This window comes from Lepisma saccharinum, chromosome 24 (genome assembly GCF_977018435.1).
Source record: "Lepisma saccharinum chromosome 24, izLepSacc3.1, whole genome shotgun sequence".
NCBI lineage: Eukaryota > Metazoa > Arthropoda > Insecta > Zygentoma > Lepismatidae > Lepisma > Lepisma saccharinum.
The window spans coordinates 50,473,777-50,494,639 of NC_139252.1; the positions used below are offsets into that span (position 1 = coordinate 50,473,777).

The 20,863-nt window shown below is 38.3% G+C and overlaps 1 protein-coding gene across 3 annotated transcripts in view; it reads right to left on the reverse strand.

The window, feature by feature from the left end:
- Nucleotides 1-20,863, reverse strand: part of LOC145978225 (uncharacterized) — a 323,131-nt gene that overhangs the window by 129,019 nt on the left and 173,249 nt on the right. Inside the window, exon 1 of one of the 3 annotated variants that reach the window (XM_083110695.1) lies at nucleotides 1,552-1,599. The exons of the other annotated variants lie outside the window; for them this stretch is intronic. Within the exon in view, the coding sequence (XP_082966821.1) occupies nucleotides 1,552-1,558 (7 nt within the window). The 5' untranslated portion in view covers nucleotides 1,559-1,599. Of the gene's footprint in view, nucleotides 1-1,551; nucleotides 1,600-20,863 lie in introns of those variants that run through there. 3 annotated transcript variants of the gene reach the window in all.

The window sequence follows — 20,863 nt, forward strand, 5'->3', positions numbered from 1 at the left end:
AAAGGTGCAAGGGCATTGTTCTTCTTCTTCCCCCCCCCCCCTTTTACCAGAGTTGAGTTCATGCTTTAATGAACTGATCCTGCGTACAGTTAGTTACTCTCACTTGACGAAATAATGTTCAAGCAAGTTTCCTGGCTTACCAATGTAGCATTGAACGAATATCGTTTGGTCCAAATAGGCATATTTGTTGGATATTCGATGTTTTGTACTTGTACATGTGGAACAAATTAATGTAAAAGACAATACACAAAATATCAGCAGGCAAATTATCCATACTATTTTCATTCATTTTTCTCATGTACATTACATTTGAGTAATGTAATTCTACCAATGCTGATGAGGAGATTGTGAACTGATTCGTGTTTTATTTAAATTCTTGAACTTCGACTGTATAAAACAAAGTGAAAAATCATGGCGATATTTGTGCACCTCACTGTACAAATAAACACTAGCAAGTGTGTATCAAAAACACACACATGTAAGGGGAAGTGGGGATGTTGATTTGTCTAAGGACAACTACGATTAAATGAAATTGCAAAAAAGGCGTTATGTAGCTAAAGTACATTCAAAGAAAATCAGAAAACTTGTAATGAATGAAATTGGTCTCTATTCATTGCACAGTTAATTGGAACCCTGCTGTTCGTTGAATGACCTTGTCAAAAGATAAATGGGTGACATCTTCTGAAGATCATGTTCCTTACTTATTCCTTCCAACAAAAGCAATGACCTTTTCCACGCATATGTGACGTCAACCGAAGGAAGAAAACTATTACCAGGCGGCGTCTTGTATAAATTCTTCCTTGAATTCGCAGCTGGCGAGTCCTGCGAACGGAAAGAGAGAAAAAAAAGCACTAACACAGCGAGAATTCCACTGCAGCTGTGCCCTTTCCCACTACAGCGCTCCGGTCGTTCTAGCGGCGAAATCTGCAAATACAGCACGTTCCATGCAGTCAAGACAAACCAAAATATTGTGCAAGGGAAAGAAACTGCGGCACGAAAGAATGTAGTCTCGTGCATATTACTTATCTTAATTCTTAAAAATCACTGCTAGAGCGAGATTGTAACTTCGCAGTTCCTGTATAAAGGTTATATCTCACAATGCACGATTCTGGGTATTCGTCTACGAAAACAATTGTCACTATCCAAGTAAGTTTACATATTAATACATTTATTTGTAATGTAACCGCAACATTAATCACTTTACAAATAATGTCTGATGAAAGGAGAGTGAGTTCTCCTGAACTGTGACATCGAAAAAGTGTTCACTTCTTTGTAATAAACGTAAAGCGAGGGGCACCTAACTATCTTAACCTATTCTAAACGTATAAATGCTAAAAGAACAGATCTTTCACACCTAACCTACTGTAAAAAGCATTATTATAGTGGTGCCAATATGGTGCAATTAATGCTTACTGGGTTACTTCAACCACATCAGTACACGCAAACCAAAACATAGTTTCTTCAAAGTGCTCTGAATGAGAAAGAAGGGCTTTCCTCGAAATTTCACAATCATTTGAAGATGGAACTTGCATATTAACAACAGTACATTACCTGCCATACATTGATATCAGCGTAAATCTTCATAGATAAAGATACTGTAGATTGTGATGAGCACACTTACCTAGAAATAAGAGAAAAAGTGTCATAATAGAATAAAGGTTTGGGTTTCTACAAATTGAATGAGACTCATGCACAAAGTAAACCAAATTCTGGCAATCATAATTTCGTGTTATAAATCTGTGCCAGAATTAAAACTATGGAGGAAGGGTATAAAAATAGATAATATAATATACAATGTTTTACTACGACAAGTTACATTCAACGAACACTATTCAATGACATCATGTAGAATTATTTGCACATATACGCAAACTTACGTTAAATTATCGTTGGAGAAAACTTAACTGGACAAAGTTAATCTACAACTGTTGATTTGTGCAAATTTGTAATGGCCTCAAATCTACGTCACCCCAAAATTCCTGACCAGAAAAAAACTGCAACTTTTAGCTAATCGCAAGATTAAGATGAGTGATGATACGATGAAATTGATGAAGGGACACTCACAAACACACATGGCCAGGCCGGGATTCGAACCCGGGACCGCTGAGACATGGAGGAGTCTTTAAATACCTTTTTGAGCAGGCCTTATCTAAAGGAAGGTATCAACTCGGGGCAAACCCTAGCAGCTACCGACCGGTTGGGTGAGAATGAGTCACGGCAAAGAAATAAAATACCTTTTCCTTCTCGCCCCCAAGATAGGTAATCGTTAGGCTGGATAGATCAGTGAACAAACCGATCTCTAACTCTTCAGGTTATTTTCTTGTACACACTATAACGCTTGACTAACATCAAACACATGCCTCCGCTGAGAATATAGGAAATTCTGTGGGTTTTTGTATACCACCAGTTTACTGCAATGCACTGAAGGCCTGGGACATCAGCTCCTCCTCCCAATTCACCCTATCTGGGTTCATCAGTTTCTGCCATTCACGGACGAACTTGGATTCTCAATAATGTTCTGTACCAAAATACTTCAGTTTTCCTGTACCCTTTCAGGTAAGATGGTATTTTAAGTTTCCTCTACCACAAGTAGGAGGCAAAATTAACGGACAATGTTGATTTACAATGCTCCTTTCTGCGAAAGACATTGAAATCTGAACCATGCTTGAAACCACAGGAATTTCCGCTTCCCGAAGGGTGGCGATCGATTGAGTTTGACCTTGAAGTCCTTCCGACTTGTTCCTTCCTAAATCCCTCGAGGAATAATTGCTTCTTCGAATTAATCACTGTCGATAATTATACAAGACCCCCTTGCAATATTATGAAAAGCATTACCTCTTCCCCTTCGAAATGAAATCGTAAATACTCTACTGAATGTTATGATTATCCTCGGAGGTGGAAATCAACAAGTAATTAGCATTTTAAAAGTGAACCTGCAAATTAATTTTAAGGAATTATTTTTGTACTGTAAACAAAATGGTGGTACCGAAACATGGTGAATAATGAATGTAGTCCGAAGCAGAGAAGAGAACATGGCTCTAAAACCGTGATATTTGAACTTTTCGGCATTTAAGGAGTGAAAATGTTCAAGAAATGGTTTCGTAACTAAGGCCACTTTGTAACTACAATAATGCTATTTCCAGGTTAGAGGGAAAATGATAGAAATAATTTATTATATTTATTTGAACTGAAAAAATATGTCATGTCACTGTGAAGCCATAATGCATCTCCAAATGAAAAAAAAAAAAAAAACCACCGCATTCCATCTACAAACACAAAATATTGACTGACAAATTCCTGATATTGGTGATCATTTTCAGTTTTCAGAGTGGGATGCATAAATATTACAAAACAAATTTTTCATCGCAGTGTTTATTCTGTCAATTTTACGTATTGAGACCTTCAAGAATTGAAACAAAACGACAAACAGCCTCTTCACCAGCACTGCGTACAAATCGAGTCCTTAAAAACACGCAGAACACACAAGAAAAGCTAATGGCAATAGTCATGGACAATTTGCAGAGCAATACTTGTGCATTCCATTTCCACTGCACGCTAAAGTTGTCATGATTGAGAGTTTTGGAACCAATACAGAAAGGGCTAGACCTACAGTCGCATAAAATGTCTTGTCGGGCCACCTTCGAGCGCATCCGGCATTACAACATGCGCGACCACCTTTGTCTGCAACGTCGTGACCTATTCAAGCTTCCAGGTAGAGGTGATGAAACATCAGCTCCTCCAGAAGATGGCAGCAGGGAGGGGGAATCCACACCCACCAAGTGAAGTGCCTGACCTCGCAAGGTTGCGCCCAACTCCGTTACGGCGGAACACAGAAAAGTATGCAGAACATCCGGTGTTTAAAAAACCATCCTCCCTTTCGCATGCTAATTCAGCACTTGTTCGCGCCGACCACAGCCATTTGTCAATTTGCTCTCGGGACAACTTTTCTTCATCTTCTTCTACCTGGAACGGCCCGCCCACATCAGTGCGATTATGAGAAACAACAGACTAACGAAGAATTCGTGGAAGGTGGCGACCGGACAGTTCCGTAAAATGCCGCTAGAGGAACCGTTACCAATTCACGTTGTAATTTGAACATTTGCGTCTGTTAATGGTCATCTGCAGTTTGCAAATGAACTGTAGCAGACACTTAAATGTAATATGAAACAGCAATGATTCTAGGATTCAAACCTACTATTTTGTTTCGTAGGCAGTTTATAAGAATATTGATGTAAGAGCTTGAACGGCACGAGAGGTGAGCTGTGACGTCATTAGCTTTGTGGTTTGCCACAGTGACTAATCTTTCAAGTTTAAAAATTCCCTCAAATGTTCCTCGTATGTGTTATTTTATAAATTTAATTTACTTATGTCACGGTATCTAGTGACATGTGAAACGCAGTTCGATGTAAATTATTTTTGTTTAATGATTCACTTATGTTCAAATATAAAAGTGTGAGGTATTTTATTTTGTGGATAAACTTGTATCCGAGCCAGACGTCGGGAGTTGGAGCTGGGTCTTTCCTGAGTGACAGCCGCCGCTTGGAACATGACATATTTGCACCAACGCGAAGATAAGGAAAGATTATTTTCGTCGCTACCAGGCTTGAGTCGCAGCGGGCGGGCTAACCCATGTTCACGGATGACCAGAGATATCAGCTGGACCCCACGCCTGCAAGTATCGAAGACGCCTCGGTGACCGAGTTTCAAGACAATGGACACAGGTCATTCGCATCTCCTCCAAAAGCGAAGCCAAGCTACCTGAGCGTGGGTTTCAACGGACGAATTTGATTATCTTATAAATATACGGTGCTACCATCCCAGACACAGTTTTTACCCGGATTTCATAGAGAGAGCATCTCCGCGCTACACTCTCGCGTGATCATTGCTTTGTGTCCGTGAACTTTGTTTCCTTACGTACGGTGAGCGACTTGCAGATAGAGAATTACCAGTGTGCGCCTTATTTTGGTGAAGATTACGCGGTAATTTGTTTTTGCCAAGCGTGGACTACATAAGGATGGAGGGCTAAAGAAGATAGAGAAGGAGGGGCCGTCGCTTCCCCGGCACCCGCAACGATGCAGAAGCCAGCCAGACGACGCCAAAGCCAAACACTGCCCAAAGCCCGAAGGACGCTTTCAGATCGACGTCCCAACCAAAGCCCGAAGGACGTCTTCAGAACGACGCCGATCGAAGCCCGCCACCAGAGAGAGAGATTGAAGGACGACTCCAGAACGACGCCGATCGAAGCCAGAGGGAGACATTGAAGGACGACTCCAGAACGACGCTTCCAGAACGACGCCGAATCGGCGCGTGACCACGTACACCCGACGCTAGTGACAAGAGGAACGCCCGAAGTTCTGAGGAGGTGCAAGTACACCAGATCGTCGCAATTATTCTTCGTCGCGATCGACCTCGGAGGACAATTTCGCCACAAAGGAACCGTGTGCAAGTCCCGCGTCCAGGAGAGATGAATGACCACGCCATGTAGCAGAGTCTGGTACAGTATACTTCAGAGGGTCTCATGTACATGTAAACGTGCGTCGTTAGTATCAACACCGTACAGTTAACGCCGAAGTCTCACTTATTCGCAAAGTTACTCAGGAAACCGCGAACCTAATCCCCGCATCTGATAATTTTTGGTATTGTTATAAAAAAGGGTAATTTCATGTTCAGATGTTCTAATTTAATTGTCTGCATTCAGGGTTAGAAGCTCCATGTCATTTCTTTAATATTTAGTATAAATTGTCAAAGTGTGCTCCATTTCTTGTGTAATCGACCGCTCCGTCGCGCCATTTAATTTGTCAATACTTGACTGATGAGTCCTTTTTAATTGTGGAAAGCGTAGTTGTTTTTATTGCAAGGTCGTGTGCGTTAAATAGTATTATTTGTTGCATAGTGGTTAAGGTAATTTTTGCTCGCGCCGACGATTGATTAGTGTATTCCGGCAGCTGGAGCCAATTAAGTTTTTGCATCACTATGTAATTGAGTAGTTGTTCTCATTGGACGAGAGAGGCTTGTGTGTATAACCCCCGTCCGAGAAACTTGTATAATGTCGTGCTTACGACTCGATGCATGCGTTCATTCGAACGAAAGATTTAACCACGCCGACCCAATTGTCTTAGTTAACCGCTTTCCGAGGGCTGGCACTTAAGTTAATTTAAAAGAGCACAGGAGCTGGCAGACAAATGCCCTAAATTCACATAAAGGTTTAAAAATTAAAAGGAATGATATGTTAATGAGATCCATGATTTGTATCCATACTTCACATGTAAAAATACCTCATGTGTGTGAAAGAGAGATAGAGTGAATGTTGTGAGAGTGAGGAGGCTTTGTAAACAGTTGTTGATTGCAATATTTTTTTGTTGTTACAATATATATTCACTTTTTACCGTTCGTCAGTGTTGTTATTTGACGTTTTTCAGGTACCAGATATTATGGTATTAGTGTTTTATGATTGTTCGAATCTACATATCAAAGGTAAACAAAACAGTGTAACATTTCAAGGTATTAATCTCCGCCTCGCAATAGTATGACAATAAACGACCGTCTCAGTACCGAACTTGATAACTGGACCGTGAGTCACGACCGGTCTCCCGTACACATAACGACGTTTGGCCCCGTGCCGGAGTATGATTGACACGTCATTTCGGGGGCCGTGAGTGCACTCGTTACACTTAATCATAAAAGCTATTTCACAAAATCAAATATCAACATACATACAGGTATTGGACAGTGAAACTGAAACACCTGCGCAAATAGCCTGGGATGTTCGCGGGACTCACCAGAGCCATCTGGTAGTTGAAATCGTACTTATGGGCAATGGGCCACGTTTGCGGGTCCTTGAGAGGTTCGTCAGTGAACGTCAAGTCGTGTGTGTAGAGCGGTATAATGGGGGACATATCCGACTTCAAAAGAGGGCAGATCGTAGGGGCGCGTATAGCAGGTGTATCTGGGTCCAAAACTGCAACACTTTGTGACGTCTCATGACCTACAGTATCCAGGGTGATGTGTGCATATGAACAGGAAGGACGAACCACATCCAGGAGGAGCAACTGCAGGGGACAACGGAAGTTGTCGGAGTTACAAGAAAACGGAAAACCACCGCATCGACAATCACCGCAGAAGTGAATACACACTTCACAGAACCTGTGCGCACGAAAACAGTCCATCGATACCTGCTTCAGGCCAACATTCATGGCAGGGTTGCTATCCCGAAGCCTTTCATCAGTAGCACAAATGCCGTAAAGCGGGTTCAGTGGTGCCAGAGTCATAAAAACTGGACGTTGGATGACCTAAAACGTGTAATATTCTCGGATGAGTCCAGCTACACCGTGTTCCCAACAACAGGGAGAGTGTTCGTCTGGAGAAGTCCCTCTGATGCATACAACTCAGACTGCTTGGTACCCACAGTCAAACATGGAGGCAGATCCGTGATGGTGTGGGGTGCAATATCGTGGCAGACTTTGGGCATACTAATTGTTCTCGAGGGTCGTGCCACTGCTAAGGACTATAGGACCATTCTGGAGGATGATTTACACCCTATGGTTCAAACACTCTTCCCGGACGGTGGTGCTGTGTTTCAGGATGATAACTGGCTTATTCACACTGCTAAACTTACCACAGAGTGGTTCGATGAGCATGACAGTGAGGTTGAACATCTGCCATGGCCCGCTCAATCGCCGGATCTCAACATTATTGAGCCTGTATGGGGTTTGTGAGAGGATTGAGTGCGGAAACGTTTCCCTCGACCACGTACACTTGCTAAACTTGCCACTGTGCTTCAGGAGGAATGTCTCCAAATCCCTCTATTAACCCTTCCCACGTCGTGTTGCTGCTGTACTGGCCGCCAAAGGCACCCCAACACCTTATTAAATAAAAATTATGGCTTTCTACCAGGTGTTTCAGTTTCAATGTCCAATACCTGTAAATTAAGCTGGAAAGTAGTATAACATGCTAAATCTTTAACATAGATTCAGATAATTAATTGAATATTTAGATATGGGTTGTAAAATATGGAGCGAAAAAGAGAAGAATACGCAAGAAGGTAAACCGGCAAGATATTTTATGCGACTGTAGGTCTAGCCCTGATGTAGTGATTCCCAAACTTTCAATCCAGACAACCTTAGTGTAGTTGAATACGTCAGTATTGCTCCGCAAATTGTCCATGACTATTTGTGTGATCTTACAAGACTGCTTTGCCACGGGTTTATACGGAAATTTTTGTAACCTTTTTTTATTTTTTGTATATAAATAACATACATAATACATCCTAGGAATCTCTGGAGTGAAGTCGCGCATAACAATAGAGAAGAGGAGACAGTGAGTGGGCGGAGCGAAGCAGCACACGCTGCTGCAAAGGCTGGTAGGTGCAGTCACTTTCTCCCCTCCACGCAATCCAGTTCGATATCACGTGTTCATTGGTCGAGCCCCCTCGAGTCATTACTTGCGCAGAGACCTGCTTAGATGGACACCACCACTTACTTCTGGACTTACTTACATAATTATGAACGTTAAGTTATAGTAATTTATTCCATTAGCTTATTTCACATTGCTTTTCTGCCACTAATCGCAACGATGAGGATTAGAGATGATGATGCAAGTTATGAAAGCACACTCACAAAGAACAAGCATGCCCAGACCGCGATTCGAACCCGGACCTAAGCTAAAGTGAGTGTAATCTTAATATATAAAAGAGTTTGTCCACAACCCAAATTCTGGCCTCAAACCTGAAAGTTTGAACTAACTAACTATTTTTACATCGATAAAACCGTATTATAATTAGATTTATATGGTGTATTACCGCGGTAGATGTAATTGGTGGACATATAAAATCACAGAGCAATGCACAGCTTTAAATAAATGTTCGTGACAAACTGTTCGCTTGCTTCATTGCTGGTGACAAGTCCTGTACGAGTATTATCAGTAATTTTCTATTTCGATGGAAATACATGCATGTCGTATTTTCAGATATTTTTACCACGTCTCCTTTTGCCCTTTTGCGGTCATATTCGTGGGCGTGTCTCAGAAAAGTGCTGATGGAATTGCACGCCACTGTACACCTTTCAAAAGCTCATAGATCCCTCATTTCCCATGCAAAGTTACGTGTGCTGCAGTCCGCACACTTCCTTGACAAGGTCGTCTGCTGGTGTTGCGTCACGAGGGAAAGAATTCCTGGTCTTTGCGTAACCAGCGCCATCTGCGAGTCTTCAGAACGAAAGGTGGCGAAAACGACCAACATCACAGTCATTTGCGCATAGTGTTCCACAGATGCCGATGTCCACAAACCGAGCACGCTGAGCGAATGACTCACGATCTCGTTATTGAATGTCCTGGGTGTGAGTCTCAGCGTGGTGATTTCTTTTGTATCCTTTTATCAATTTCATCTAATTGCAAAGGTAAGTTGGTCCCTGTAGACTGCACATAGCACAGCTTGACCAAAAAGAGAGAACCCCTTGACCCTGTCGTCGAAGTTTCAACTTTGCGTGTGGAGGAAGCGTTGGCGATGCAATCAGCTGTTTGCCATGCCCTTGGCGTTGTCAAAATATGCTACGTTCTTCAACACATAGTCGTTACATTTATTCAGTGCCTATTGTTTCTATCATCACGAAAAGATAAACCGTACACAGCGAAAACAAGAGACGTACTTGAAGTTTTTGACAACATAGGCATCACGGGGGCAGTCGGGCAGAAGCTAAGGGGAAGCGAGAGGTGGAAACAAACCTTAGTTTGCGAGTTTACCAGACCTTTATCATCTTGGTTGAGTTATAAGGCTGCATGCTTTTCCAATCAGTGGAATGCATAAATATTATCAATCGAATGGTCTATTATTTTCATTCACTTTTCCCTTGCGTATTATTAGTTTTTCACGAATGGAATTCTACTGATGGCTGGTGCAGAGTTTGTCAACTACTTCGTTTCAATTTTTGAACCCTGCAAAACGAAACTTAAGTGAAAGAAAATAGTGATCGACAATTCATCTCGCATATTAACTAAAGAGGACGTAGCAACAACAACAAAAATCAAGCTTTGTAGATTAGAACCACAGAATATACTGAAGCCCATCACTTTTCTATCAAAAATCATCAACGCGTAAAGATATATTAAAACTGGACAGAACAGGCTTAAACGACTTGCACATTATTTCCGTAGTGCGAAACAGGTACGGTGTAGGTTGAATTACACAACGTGAGGCCTTGAGCAAACCCACGTGGATAAGTGAGTATTCCCTCCCCTCCCCAAGGATATTTGTTAATGATCCAAAAAGGAAAGATGTTACAAGGATGAGTGTGCAAAGGGAGATGTTTTCTTTCTGCAACTGCGTCGTCCTCATGAAAATGTAATGAGACTGGACTCAATCATTCTGTATAATTTGCTGCTTAGACAACAGGTCCTAATTCATTTTGACCTTGTAGCGAGAGTCGAAATAAATCAGCATTTTACATGCCTACCTTTTGGCACTATACGTCCTTAGTTCCATCAATAAAACGTTTGATACTAATTCGTTGTCTATATCGATGTAATTATTTGCACCGAGATTAACTGAAATTAACTATGTACTCCTACTCATTGAACTTTACCTTGAAGTTCTTCTGTAAAGCATTATCTTTAGGAAAAAATAACAAAACACGGACTAAAAAATTCCACGAGATGCAAAAACGTATTGCCAGATTAATGTAATCGACGGTCATGCCAACTGGTGGCAAGGACGAAATGAAGAGGCGAAACATCAACGAAAAGAAAAATACAGATTGTGTGGCGACCAATAATAACGCCATTTAGGATATGAACGCACCTTACAACAAAGAGTTGTGCATTTCATATAAAATCAAAACGGTCAGCAGACTTCAAGGTGGAATGGAATTTTCATGGTGGTATCGTTTGGATTCTGTGTGAATAGCGTGTTGAATTGTTTGTTTTTCTAGTTTGAGATCTAATTAATTGAAGTTTGATTTGAGAATAATAGTTCTAGAGTTACAAGATTAAATCTCTCTATACATTTTACATTTGATATGTGAAAGAGAAAAGCGAAATAAAAACGCTTGTGATTTCCCAAGATGGCTCAGGATGTGAAGATTAATGAGGAAAATTTAATGCAAGCAACCCAGAGTGATATGAATGTGATTGTACCTGAACAGTTAGCGGAAATGGAAGTTAGTGATAAGACTTCTTTCAAAAGAGGTCGATCTAATGAAGAATGCACGGAACCTGAAGTGGAGAAAAACCCAAAAAATCCGAAAGTAAGTGCAAGGACAAAGGTTGGTGTTGCTAAATATAGAAATGAGGCATATGATATGTCTTTATATTATGAGGGACATCAAGGCCCATATATCGTGTTGGTGGACAGTACATTACCTGGATCACAGAGCTTGAATACGGTAAAATTAGGTTATAATTTGTGTAAGGAGAAGGTTGATGTTGAATTCGTTAAACAAAGTGGTTTGAAGCAGGCAAAATTGACATTTCGCACAGCATATGATGCAAATAAATTTGCTAAAAATGAATTCATCAAGGAAAAATACCATTTAGAAGCCAGAATTCCTAAAGGTCTTTTAGTGAGAGAAGGATTAATATATGGTGTACCTACCGACATCCCAGTAGACGAGATAATCGAAGACATTAGAGCTGAAGTTCCAATAATAGATGTAATAAGGATGAAGAAAACTTTTTTCAATGAAGAGGGGGAAGTAAGGCAAGAACCTACTAAACTGATTAGTGTAACATTTCAATCTCAACAGTTACCAAAAGAAGTGAAGTTGTGGAGACAAATATTTGAAGTGAAGCCAAAAGTAAGATCTGTGATTTTATGCAAGAAATGTTTCCGTTTCTCACACACACAAACACAGTGTAAATCCTCTCCCGTGTGTTATAGATGCGGTCAAGCGGAACATGGAATCTGCAATGCCAGTCCTAAATGTATTAATTGCAAAGGAAACCACTTATCTACCGATAAGTCTTGTGTAAGATGGGAGCAAGAGAGAGAAATACAAAGGCTGATTGCTTATAACAACATCTCCTATCAAGATGCAAGGAAACAAGTACTTTTTGGAATTGATCCACGAAATGAACAGCGAACATATGCGACCTCTGCTAAAGACTTTCCTAAATTGCTAGAGATAAGAAAGGAATCAATAAACAAGGAAAGCCCTTGCACATCAGAAAGTCCTACTACGATCAGATTAAATTCTGTTACAGATTGGGAAAATAGAAGAAATGACACATATCTGAGTAACCTCTGTTGGAAGAAAGTGCCACCAGAATCTGACCGGTCTTATGAAAGTTTTAAAAAAACAACACGGGGAAAATTTTAGACTGCATTCTGCTTCACAATTGAGGAAAACAATTAAACCTGTTTTGATAAAGGACAAAAATAAACACAAGGATCCACAAATTGCGTCAACATCATCAGCAGTGGCTAATACAAGTGAACCTGTGAGCACAACGTGTTCCTCTAAGGAACAGGATAGAAAATCAGATTCGATTGGACGCCGGACAACAGCGGAGAGTCCTTCTCAGAAAGAATCGCTAGTAAATCTGCTACATCTAATAGCTGAACTTACCACAACAATTTCAGTGAGTGATGATTTATTATATATTAGGAAAATAATCTTAAAATGTAATGAAATTTCTGCACAAATTTTAAAACTAATTCAAGACTTACAAGATTTCGGGGACACCCCTTAATTTAAAACAACAATGTGTTACCAGCAAAGAAAATACTTGCCATTAATAATACAATGGAATTTAAGATCCTTCTCTGCAAGGAAACTTCAATTAATTAAATTAATAGATGAGTGTCACCCGTTAATTATTTGCGTTAGTGAGGTAATGGGGTTTAAAATCAGAAAATATTCATATTGCTCACTATCATAGTATATTAAATGATTATAATGTGCGAAATAAGGGTGTGGGAATTTTTGTTCATGAAAGTGTACCATTTCAACAAATTCAGTTTAATTCAACACATGATTTATTTTCCAAATATAATGTAGAAGTGGTCGGTATAAAAATTCAGTTAAACAACTTACTTTATAATATTATTAGCTTGTATATTCCATCTCATTATACTTCGCAACAAATACAGAGCTCTCATCTAAATTCTCTTATATCTGGCTTTCAACATCCCTTTATCATAACAGGAGATTTTAATTGTCATAATACATTGTGGGGTGATCATAGAATTGATACTTTGGGAAAGACAGTTGAAGATTGGATGGATTATAATAACTTGACAGTTATAAATGATGGATCTCCAACACATGTTCCACCAAATGGAAATAATATGTCCTCTATTGATCTAACTTTAATATCTGATAATCAGTGTTTTGATTTTGTGTGGGAAATAGACTTTGATTTACGAACTAGTGATCATTTTCCATGTTTCATCACGCTAACATTATCTCAAAAATTTCCAAAATTAATAAAACAAAAAACAATTCGTAAGTGGAGCGTAAAGAGGGCAGATTGGATGAAATATAATTCAGTTTTAGACTTAAAATTTTCAGCTAAAGAATATCAAAACCAATATACTGTACAATATGAAAAATTTGTGGATATAATAACTCAAGTTATGGATTATGCCTGTCCCCGACTAAAACCGCAATATGATCGAAATTTTCCTAAAATAGATTGGTGGAATGAAGAATGTTTTCAAGCAAAAAGGAAGCGAATACAAGCATTGAAACAATTTGTAAGTGCTCCTTCACCTGCAACTTTGATAAATTTGAAACGAACTACTGCAAAATCTAGAAAAGTATATCTAAAGGCTAAGAGATTTTCATGGCAAAAATATTGCGAAGAAATTAACCCTAACACAAAATTAGACGTCATATGGCGCAAGTTCAGATCACTTAGAAAAGCACATGTAAGTCGGACTTTACCTTTGTCCACTGAATGGAAAACCGATTTTATTAATAAAGTCATTCCTACACCCTTTACATCAGCCTGTGAACCTCCTAATATATTCTACACGTTCTCATCTACATCAAAATACTCAAAGGGGTTCACATCCTCTATCACTGTAAATGAAATTCATGAAATTCTTCAAGGGTCTAAAGATTCTGCTCCTGGCATTGATGGAATTACGTATTCTATGGTACGAAATCTTCCACAGAATGTACTAAGCATGTTATGTAAAATTTTCAATCAAATATTCCTATCGGGTAAAATTCCCGTTGCATGGACCTCTCAAATTATTATACCAATTCTAAAATCAGGGAAAAACCCTTCGTTGGGTCAGTCATATCGCCCAATAGCTCTAAGTTCCGTACTGGCAAAAATTTTCGAGAAGCTTTTATTAAAAAGATTAGAGTGGTTTATGGAAGGTCAAAAGGTATTTTCTCCCAGACAAATGGGATTTCGTAAAGGTTATGGAACCCAGGATGCATTAGTAACATTATCTTCTCATATTTATAGCGTTATTAAAAGAAACCAATCAGTACTTTCAGCCTTTATTGATATTCAAAGTGCATATGACAACGTAGATATTACTGTTCTATTGAGACAACTACAATTACTAAAAGTGCCACATTGTATACTCATAATGACATGGAAATTGTTATCTAAAAGACAACTTTATTTTCATTTTGGTTCAGAAATGGTAGGTCCAATATATATTGGACAAGGACTACCACAGGGAAGTCCTCTTAGCCCATTATTATTTAATGTTTATTTATCAGATATTAAAACAATAATAGATTCCCCATTTCAGTTTCTACAATATGCTGATGATGTATGTATATATTTAGACTCAAACAATCACTTAAAAGATTTTTCAATGTTTGAATATAAATTAATAGAATTTAACGAATGGTTAAAGCAGAAAAAATTATCAATATCTTTAGAAAAGTCCAAAATAGTAGTATTTAAGCATAAGGGTCTTCAAAATATTTTCAACATTATTCCTAGGAGATTACAAATTCCAATTGTTTCACAAGTAAAATATCTAGGTGTATACTTTGATGCTTCATTATCATGGCAGTATCAAATAAATATGATGAAAAATAGATCCGATAAAATATTTCATTTATTTAAAGCTATGGCGAATACCAAATGGGGAGCACATCCTACCAGCATGCTTATGTTTTATAAGAATTATTATCGAGCAGTATTAGATTATGGATTAATGGTCTTGTGTAATCTTCCAGTAACAAAACTTTCTCCCCTAGAAGTCCAGCAACGAAAAATTCTAAAAAGATGTTTGGGATTAATGAACAGTACTCCTAATGTAGTGGTATATATGGAGTCAGTAGAGTGTTCGGTATCTGTGAGGATAAAGTTAATTGCTATAAAAATGTTATTTAAAATTCAACATTCACCATGGCATCCTTTCAATGATGTTTTATTAAATCTTTTAGAGCTGCATGATTCAGGAATAACCAATGATAAATCAGCCACGCTTTGGGTACAACTATTTAGTAAATATCATCATGAATGTAGTCAAGTACTCATAGCAAGAACATTGCCAGTGTACTCGTTAGAATTTCCCACACAACCAATTCAAAATATATATTTCCCGAAATATAATCATTCAGCTGAGTTTAGAGAATCTTGGGAAGACTTTTATCATATATATACAGATGGGTCTAAAACTGAAAGTGGAGTAGGAGCAGCTCTTTATGATACTGAAAGAAATATATCAAAAATGTTTAGGTTACCAGTGGAGGCATCCATATTTACAGCAGAAATATATGCGGTATATCAAGCTTTGATTTATATTGGTACAGTTCCTGAACAGAAATTTCTAATACTGGTTGATTCGCAAAGTGTTTTACAAGCAATACAATCTAATTATAAAAATTTATTTAAAATATCACCATATGTCATCAATTGTATTCGTGCAACTAATAGCTTAATTAGCAATGGAAAGGTAGTTCATTATGTGTGGGTAAAATCACACATTAATATTTACGGAAATGAACAAGCAGACAGATATGCAAAACAAGCTGCTCAGATGAATGAAACAATCCAGTTACCATTGCATTACACAGATCTTCTGCCGAGGGTTAAGAAGAAAATTTTTGAAGAATGGAACTTATGGTGTAATAATGCATTAGAAAGTGTTGGTGAAAATTATCGTCCTTATGTTGATTACACTAGGAAAAAACCTTGGTTTTATAATTGTAAAGGTTCAAGAAATGCAATTGTTTTAATAAATAGACTAAGAAGTGGTCACGCGAGAACATATCATCATTTATTTAAAATACACATTTTAAAATCTCCGAATTGTGACTGTGGTGATTTAAGGGGTGATGCTCATCATATTATTTTGGAATGTCCAATTCACTCAGAGAGAAGAAAGACTTTATACAAAACATTGTCAAAAATTAATGTTCCTTTCCCTATTAATATGACTTCAATGTTGTATGCTCCAGATATTAGAATTGGATATGTTATACTTGCTTTTTTGAGAAAAGCTGATATAAAATTATAATATATTTTTGTTACTGAATGAGTTAATGTAGTTATATAAAATTGTGTTTAAGAGCGTTTATGAACTTTGTGTGTAAAATTTATATTAAAAATGTATCTTATGTACTTATAATGTATGCTGGGCATAAACAGCCACCTGTAAGCTGTAAGTCCAATAAATCTTAGTTGAGTTGAGTTGAGTTCAAGGTGGAATACGCACATATACGTTGAGTCCGTTTGGATATTGAACAACCACGGATACATGGTTTCACGTAAAAAGAGAGATGTTCTTTTTCTTTCACTTCTGAGGAATAAAAGTATAATTTTAATAGTTTTACGTAATGATTATTTCATATGTGCCTTAGTTCACGCTGAAGTATACTGGAAAAGTCTTCATTGAAAAAAAATACTTCAAAACAATCGGTCCTTTAACTTGTCAAAAAAGTGACTTGACGGTTCCATATGTGTGCATTTTATATTTTGTATACTTTTACAAGATCAATAATGTTTTATACATATGCTGCGCAAAGTAGATATATTTTTTATATATATATAAAATATTTATTGGTTGTGGACAAAATCCATGTACCAGATAACAATTTATCAATTGGTATTATATACATGTATGCACATAATATTTACTCACAATTATTGCTTCCATAATAAATAGTTACCAAATTTCATTACACTTTTACAGAATTATATTCGACTTATTAAGATATTTTGTAAGAATATAATAGATTACCGAGGATGAAGTTGAAGTTAGTAAACAAGGCAGTGTCAGTGGCGCTTGATGTCCACTCCTGTACAATTCCTGTAAAAATGGTTCCCTGTAAGTTTCATAAAGTTTGCATTGAAATATAATGTGGTTCGGAGTTGCAGTATATTCATTGCACAAACTGGTGAAGTCACTAAATTCTTCTTGTAAAGGTGAGCTGCGGCAATAGTGTGGTTTAACCTGCAGCGCATTATAGTAGTTGTGAGAGAATTCCGGGAGAGTTGAATCTGTTTAAACAAACATTCCTTTGGAATTCTTTCTTGTATAGAATAGTACGCCTTACCGCATTGAGTGCCAGATGTGTCCACAAGCTTTGCGTCAGTAAATAGTATTTTTTTAGTGTGTGATTCCAAAACAAGATAAAAATTAAATAGCACACCGACTAGGTGGATCACATTCATATTCACATCGAAAGTTTTCATACCGCACAAAATGAACTATTTTAACTTCTTATCACTGTGAAAGTGTCGCCCCCCTATCCCTCGTTTCTATCCGGCCCTCTGGATTATTTCTTACTTTCATCCCTCAATCTCTCCTTTCACATCACATTTTGTGCCAAGCGAGCAGATTATATTTGCGCCGGAATTACAAAAAGGGGGGGTTTCACATAACAATTTATATTTGTATGTCCCTGGTTCGTTTACACATATACAGCAAGTGAATATACAATTGGTTAAATGGACAGTGCCGTTGTTCTTGAAATTATAACATTCTCGTAGGATATATTGGTTTATTATACGTAGTTATATATATACATATTTTACAGAGCGTTTCCATGAGTGTCTTGCATAGACCAAATTACCAAATCTCTAAATCAATATATTTTGCGCGCCTATGGCATAACCATCGGCACTTCCCTTACCACCGAGTTAGCAAAACTATCTCGGTGGGACTATCCTCAGCTTAAATGATATTCCGTTACAAATGCGTTTCCTTACGCCTTCACTCCTTCCTTTGGGCATCAATTAATCAAATACGGAAATATCCACATAATCAAAGCTTTTCTGAAAGGGGACTTGGGACAGCAACAGGGGCTGGCATAACCAGATGCTACATTATTATATCCAGTTTAGCCACCATAAGTGGACTAAACTTGAGGAGACGTTCCTCTTTCGTCGATCAATGGGGAAACACTGTTTTTTTGCTAAAGCCCACTGGTTCTTTTTATAGTCGGGTAAACGTCCGTGGACGTGGACCCCGTAGCGTTGGAAAATTCCACTGCAAACGGTCTTTGTAAGACAGCTAGCTCCCCCAACCGGGGAGGTAAAAAACAGGGGAATCTAACATCCAGCAAAGCACAATCCAATAATATACACTACATGCAATAATAACATAAAAGTACACTCTTGGAAACATATTACTTAACCCTACACCTTGTAGCTGGCCAGCAATTAATTATTACAATATACCAAAACCAGTAATGGTCAATCCGACCGTTACATCACAAACTATTTAATCTACACTCACACATCTCAAAATAACATTCGTGCCTGTACAGGTTTACAACAATTTAGGAACTGATTTCGTACATAGGAAATACGTATATACTTGCACTCTTTGAGTTGTTGAGTGATATGTAGTTCGAGGAAGAAGTAATACATAAATCAAGTCAAACATTCTCGTCATTCTTCTTTCCATCAAGATAGCCAGGTCGTATCGTTATTTTTCCTTGTGTGACTCGAATCAATAACTCAATTCGAATGGATTCATTGCGACCACGCGTCTGTGATTCGAGAAAATAAATTTAAAAAGAGAAAAATATGACATACGTTTCCACCAGAGGGAAAAATTCCAAATTCACATAATTTCTATTGGAATTGCAGTCACGCGAATGCACCGCTTATACGGAAGGAAGTCGATAGTTCGACAACCGGAACAGCATTGATGAAGAAAAAGCTGTGTTGTTAGAAGATGCTTCCCTTTCAACTGTATTTCTCTGCATGCACTGCACATCACGAAACAAGAACCTGATTATTCGTTTCAAAGCGTTTCTGGGTGATCTCAAGAACTCTGTTTGTAATTCCGTGTCGATACTTACGTCGCAGGCTGATTGTAAACCGAACGTTGATACTGAGGGAGAGGGGTATTATTTATGTCATTAATATCCCACACATGCCTCTAACTTATGATGAATTTCTCTCTTTAGTTCCTTAATTGAAATAACACACTTTAGAACTGTACTTTCGTGCAAATTTGAAGATTCCCAAACATTACATCACGAACAAACACGTCTACATTTCCCGGACGTGCTCATCTATGCATTCAGCAACAAGCAATATATGATTAAAGGAGATTTCAGACCGAAGCGACAAGCAATCAACAGCAACGTTTCACAAAGTAGCGGCATGACAGGCCGCAAAATCCTGCGCTCGATTGGTAAAACCCTTCTTTGTTCTCACGACAATAAAAAATCGAAAGCACTAAACGTTGATGTAACTCGTTTGTATGTAGGTCTTACTGGTTACTTTTTAATTCGAGTCCAAACTCTAGAATTTATAATTTTTAATCCGATAGTGGTTATATCTGGCTACCTACAGTTTACGACCACTGACAGAGGTGGCAACACTTCAAATCCATAGACGAAACTTGCAGCTCGAGTAACGCTAGCGATAGGAATCCGTTTATCCACGACAAACGAAATTGTTTTTCTTTTATGCGTGCGAGTTTCGCTTTCACACATTTTCTCGAATTTCGCGGCTAAAGCCTGCGTCGCTGGAAGAAATCCAGAAAGAGGATCTGGAAGACGAAATGGCGGGATTACGAGAGTAGAAGACATCAAGCTAAAACTCCGGATCAGGAGGAGAATGACGAGACAAAAAAGAATCGTTAGGGAAGGGATGAAGAAAAAAAAAAGGTCTTGGATAACTGCCACAGCAGTAAGCTGAGAGAGAGAAACAAGTGTACAAGGGGAACAAAATATCGACTCTGCAGTGTTGGCAACTATTTCGTGTAAAAACCAACCACTGTAAAGGTAGAAAAACATCTCATATCTCTCTATATATCTTGGTTGGAACTTCATCCAACTTCCCGAACACAGCGTGCGGTACCCAAAGACGTAAATATTCAGCAGACCACATAATGGTACTGATGGTCGCGAATCATATGAACGTGGTAAGAGCAGGAAATAACGGGTCTTACAAATCGACCCGTGCCGTACAGGACATCCCTAAATGGGAAAAAGGTTACTAGGGAAGAAGATAGAGGGTACGGAATGTAATTTCCAAACCTCTGCTCCTCGGAGGATAATCTAACATCTATATATTACACTAATGTATAGTGTGATCCATGAGTATTACCGCGCAAATTATCCATCACCATGTTCGTGCACTTTAATTGACCCCATAAGAGCTTCAAGAATTAAAATAAAACTCAAAACTAGCTCTTGACATCTTTTGCACCAGCGTACATAAGAATTCATCGCTTAAAACCACATACTAGGATGTAAGAGAAAAATTAATGAAAATAGTCATGGACAATTTGCACGGTAATACTCATGGATCCCACTGTACAAGAATAAATATAATACCGTTACGTTGCTGTGGGACTAATTGTTAGATACATTGTAAAATGTGTGAAGAACATGTTTGTGAGAAAAGAACTACTCTCATCAAAAACTGGATAAATTGTACACATTATAAGTAACAATTTAAGTAAGGAATTTTCTGATTAGACATGAAGAGC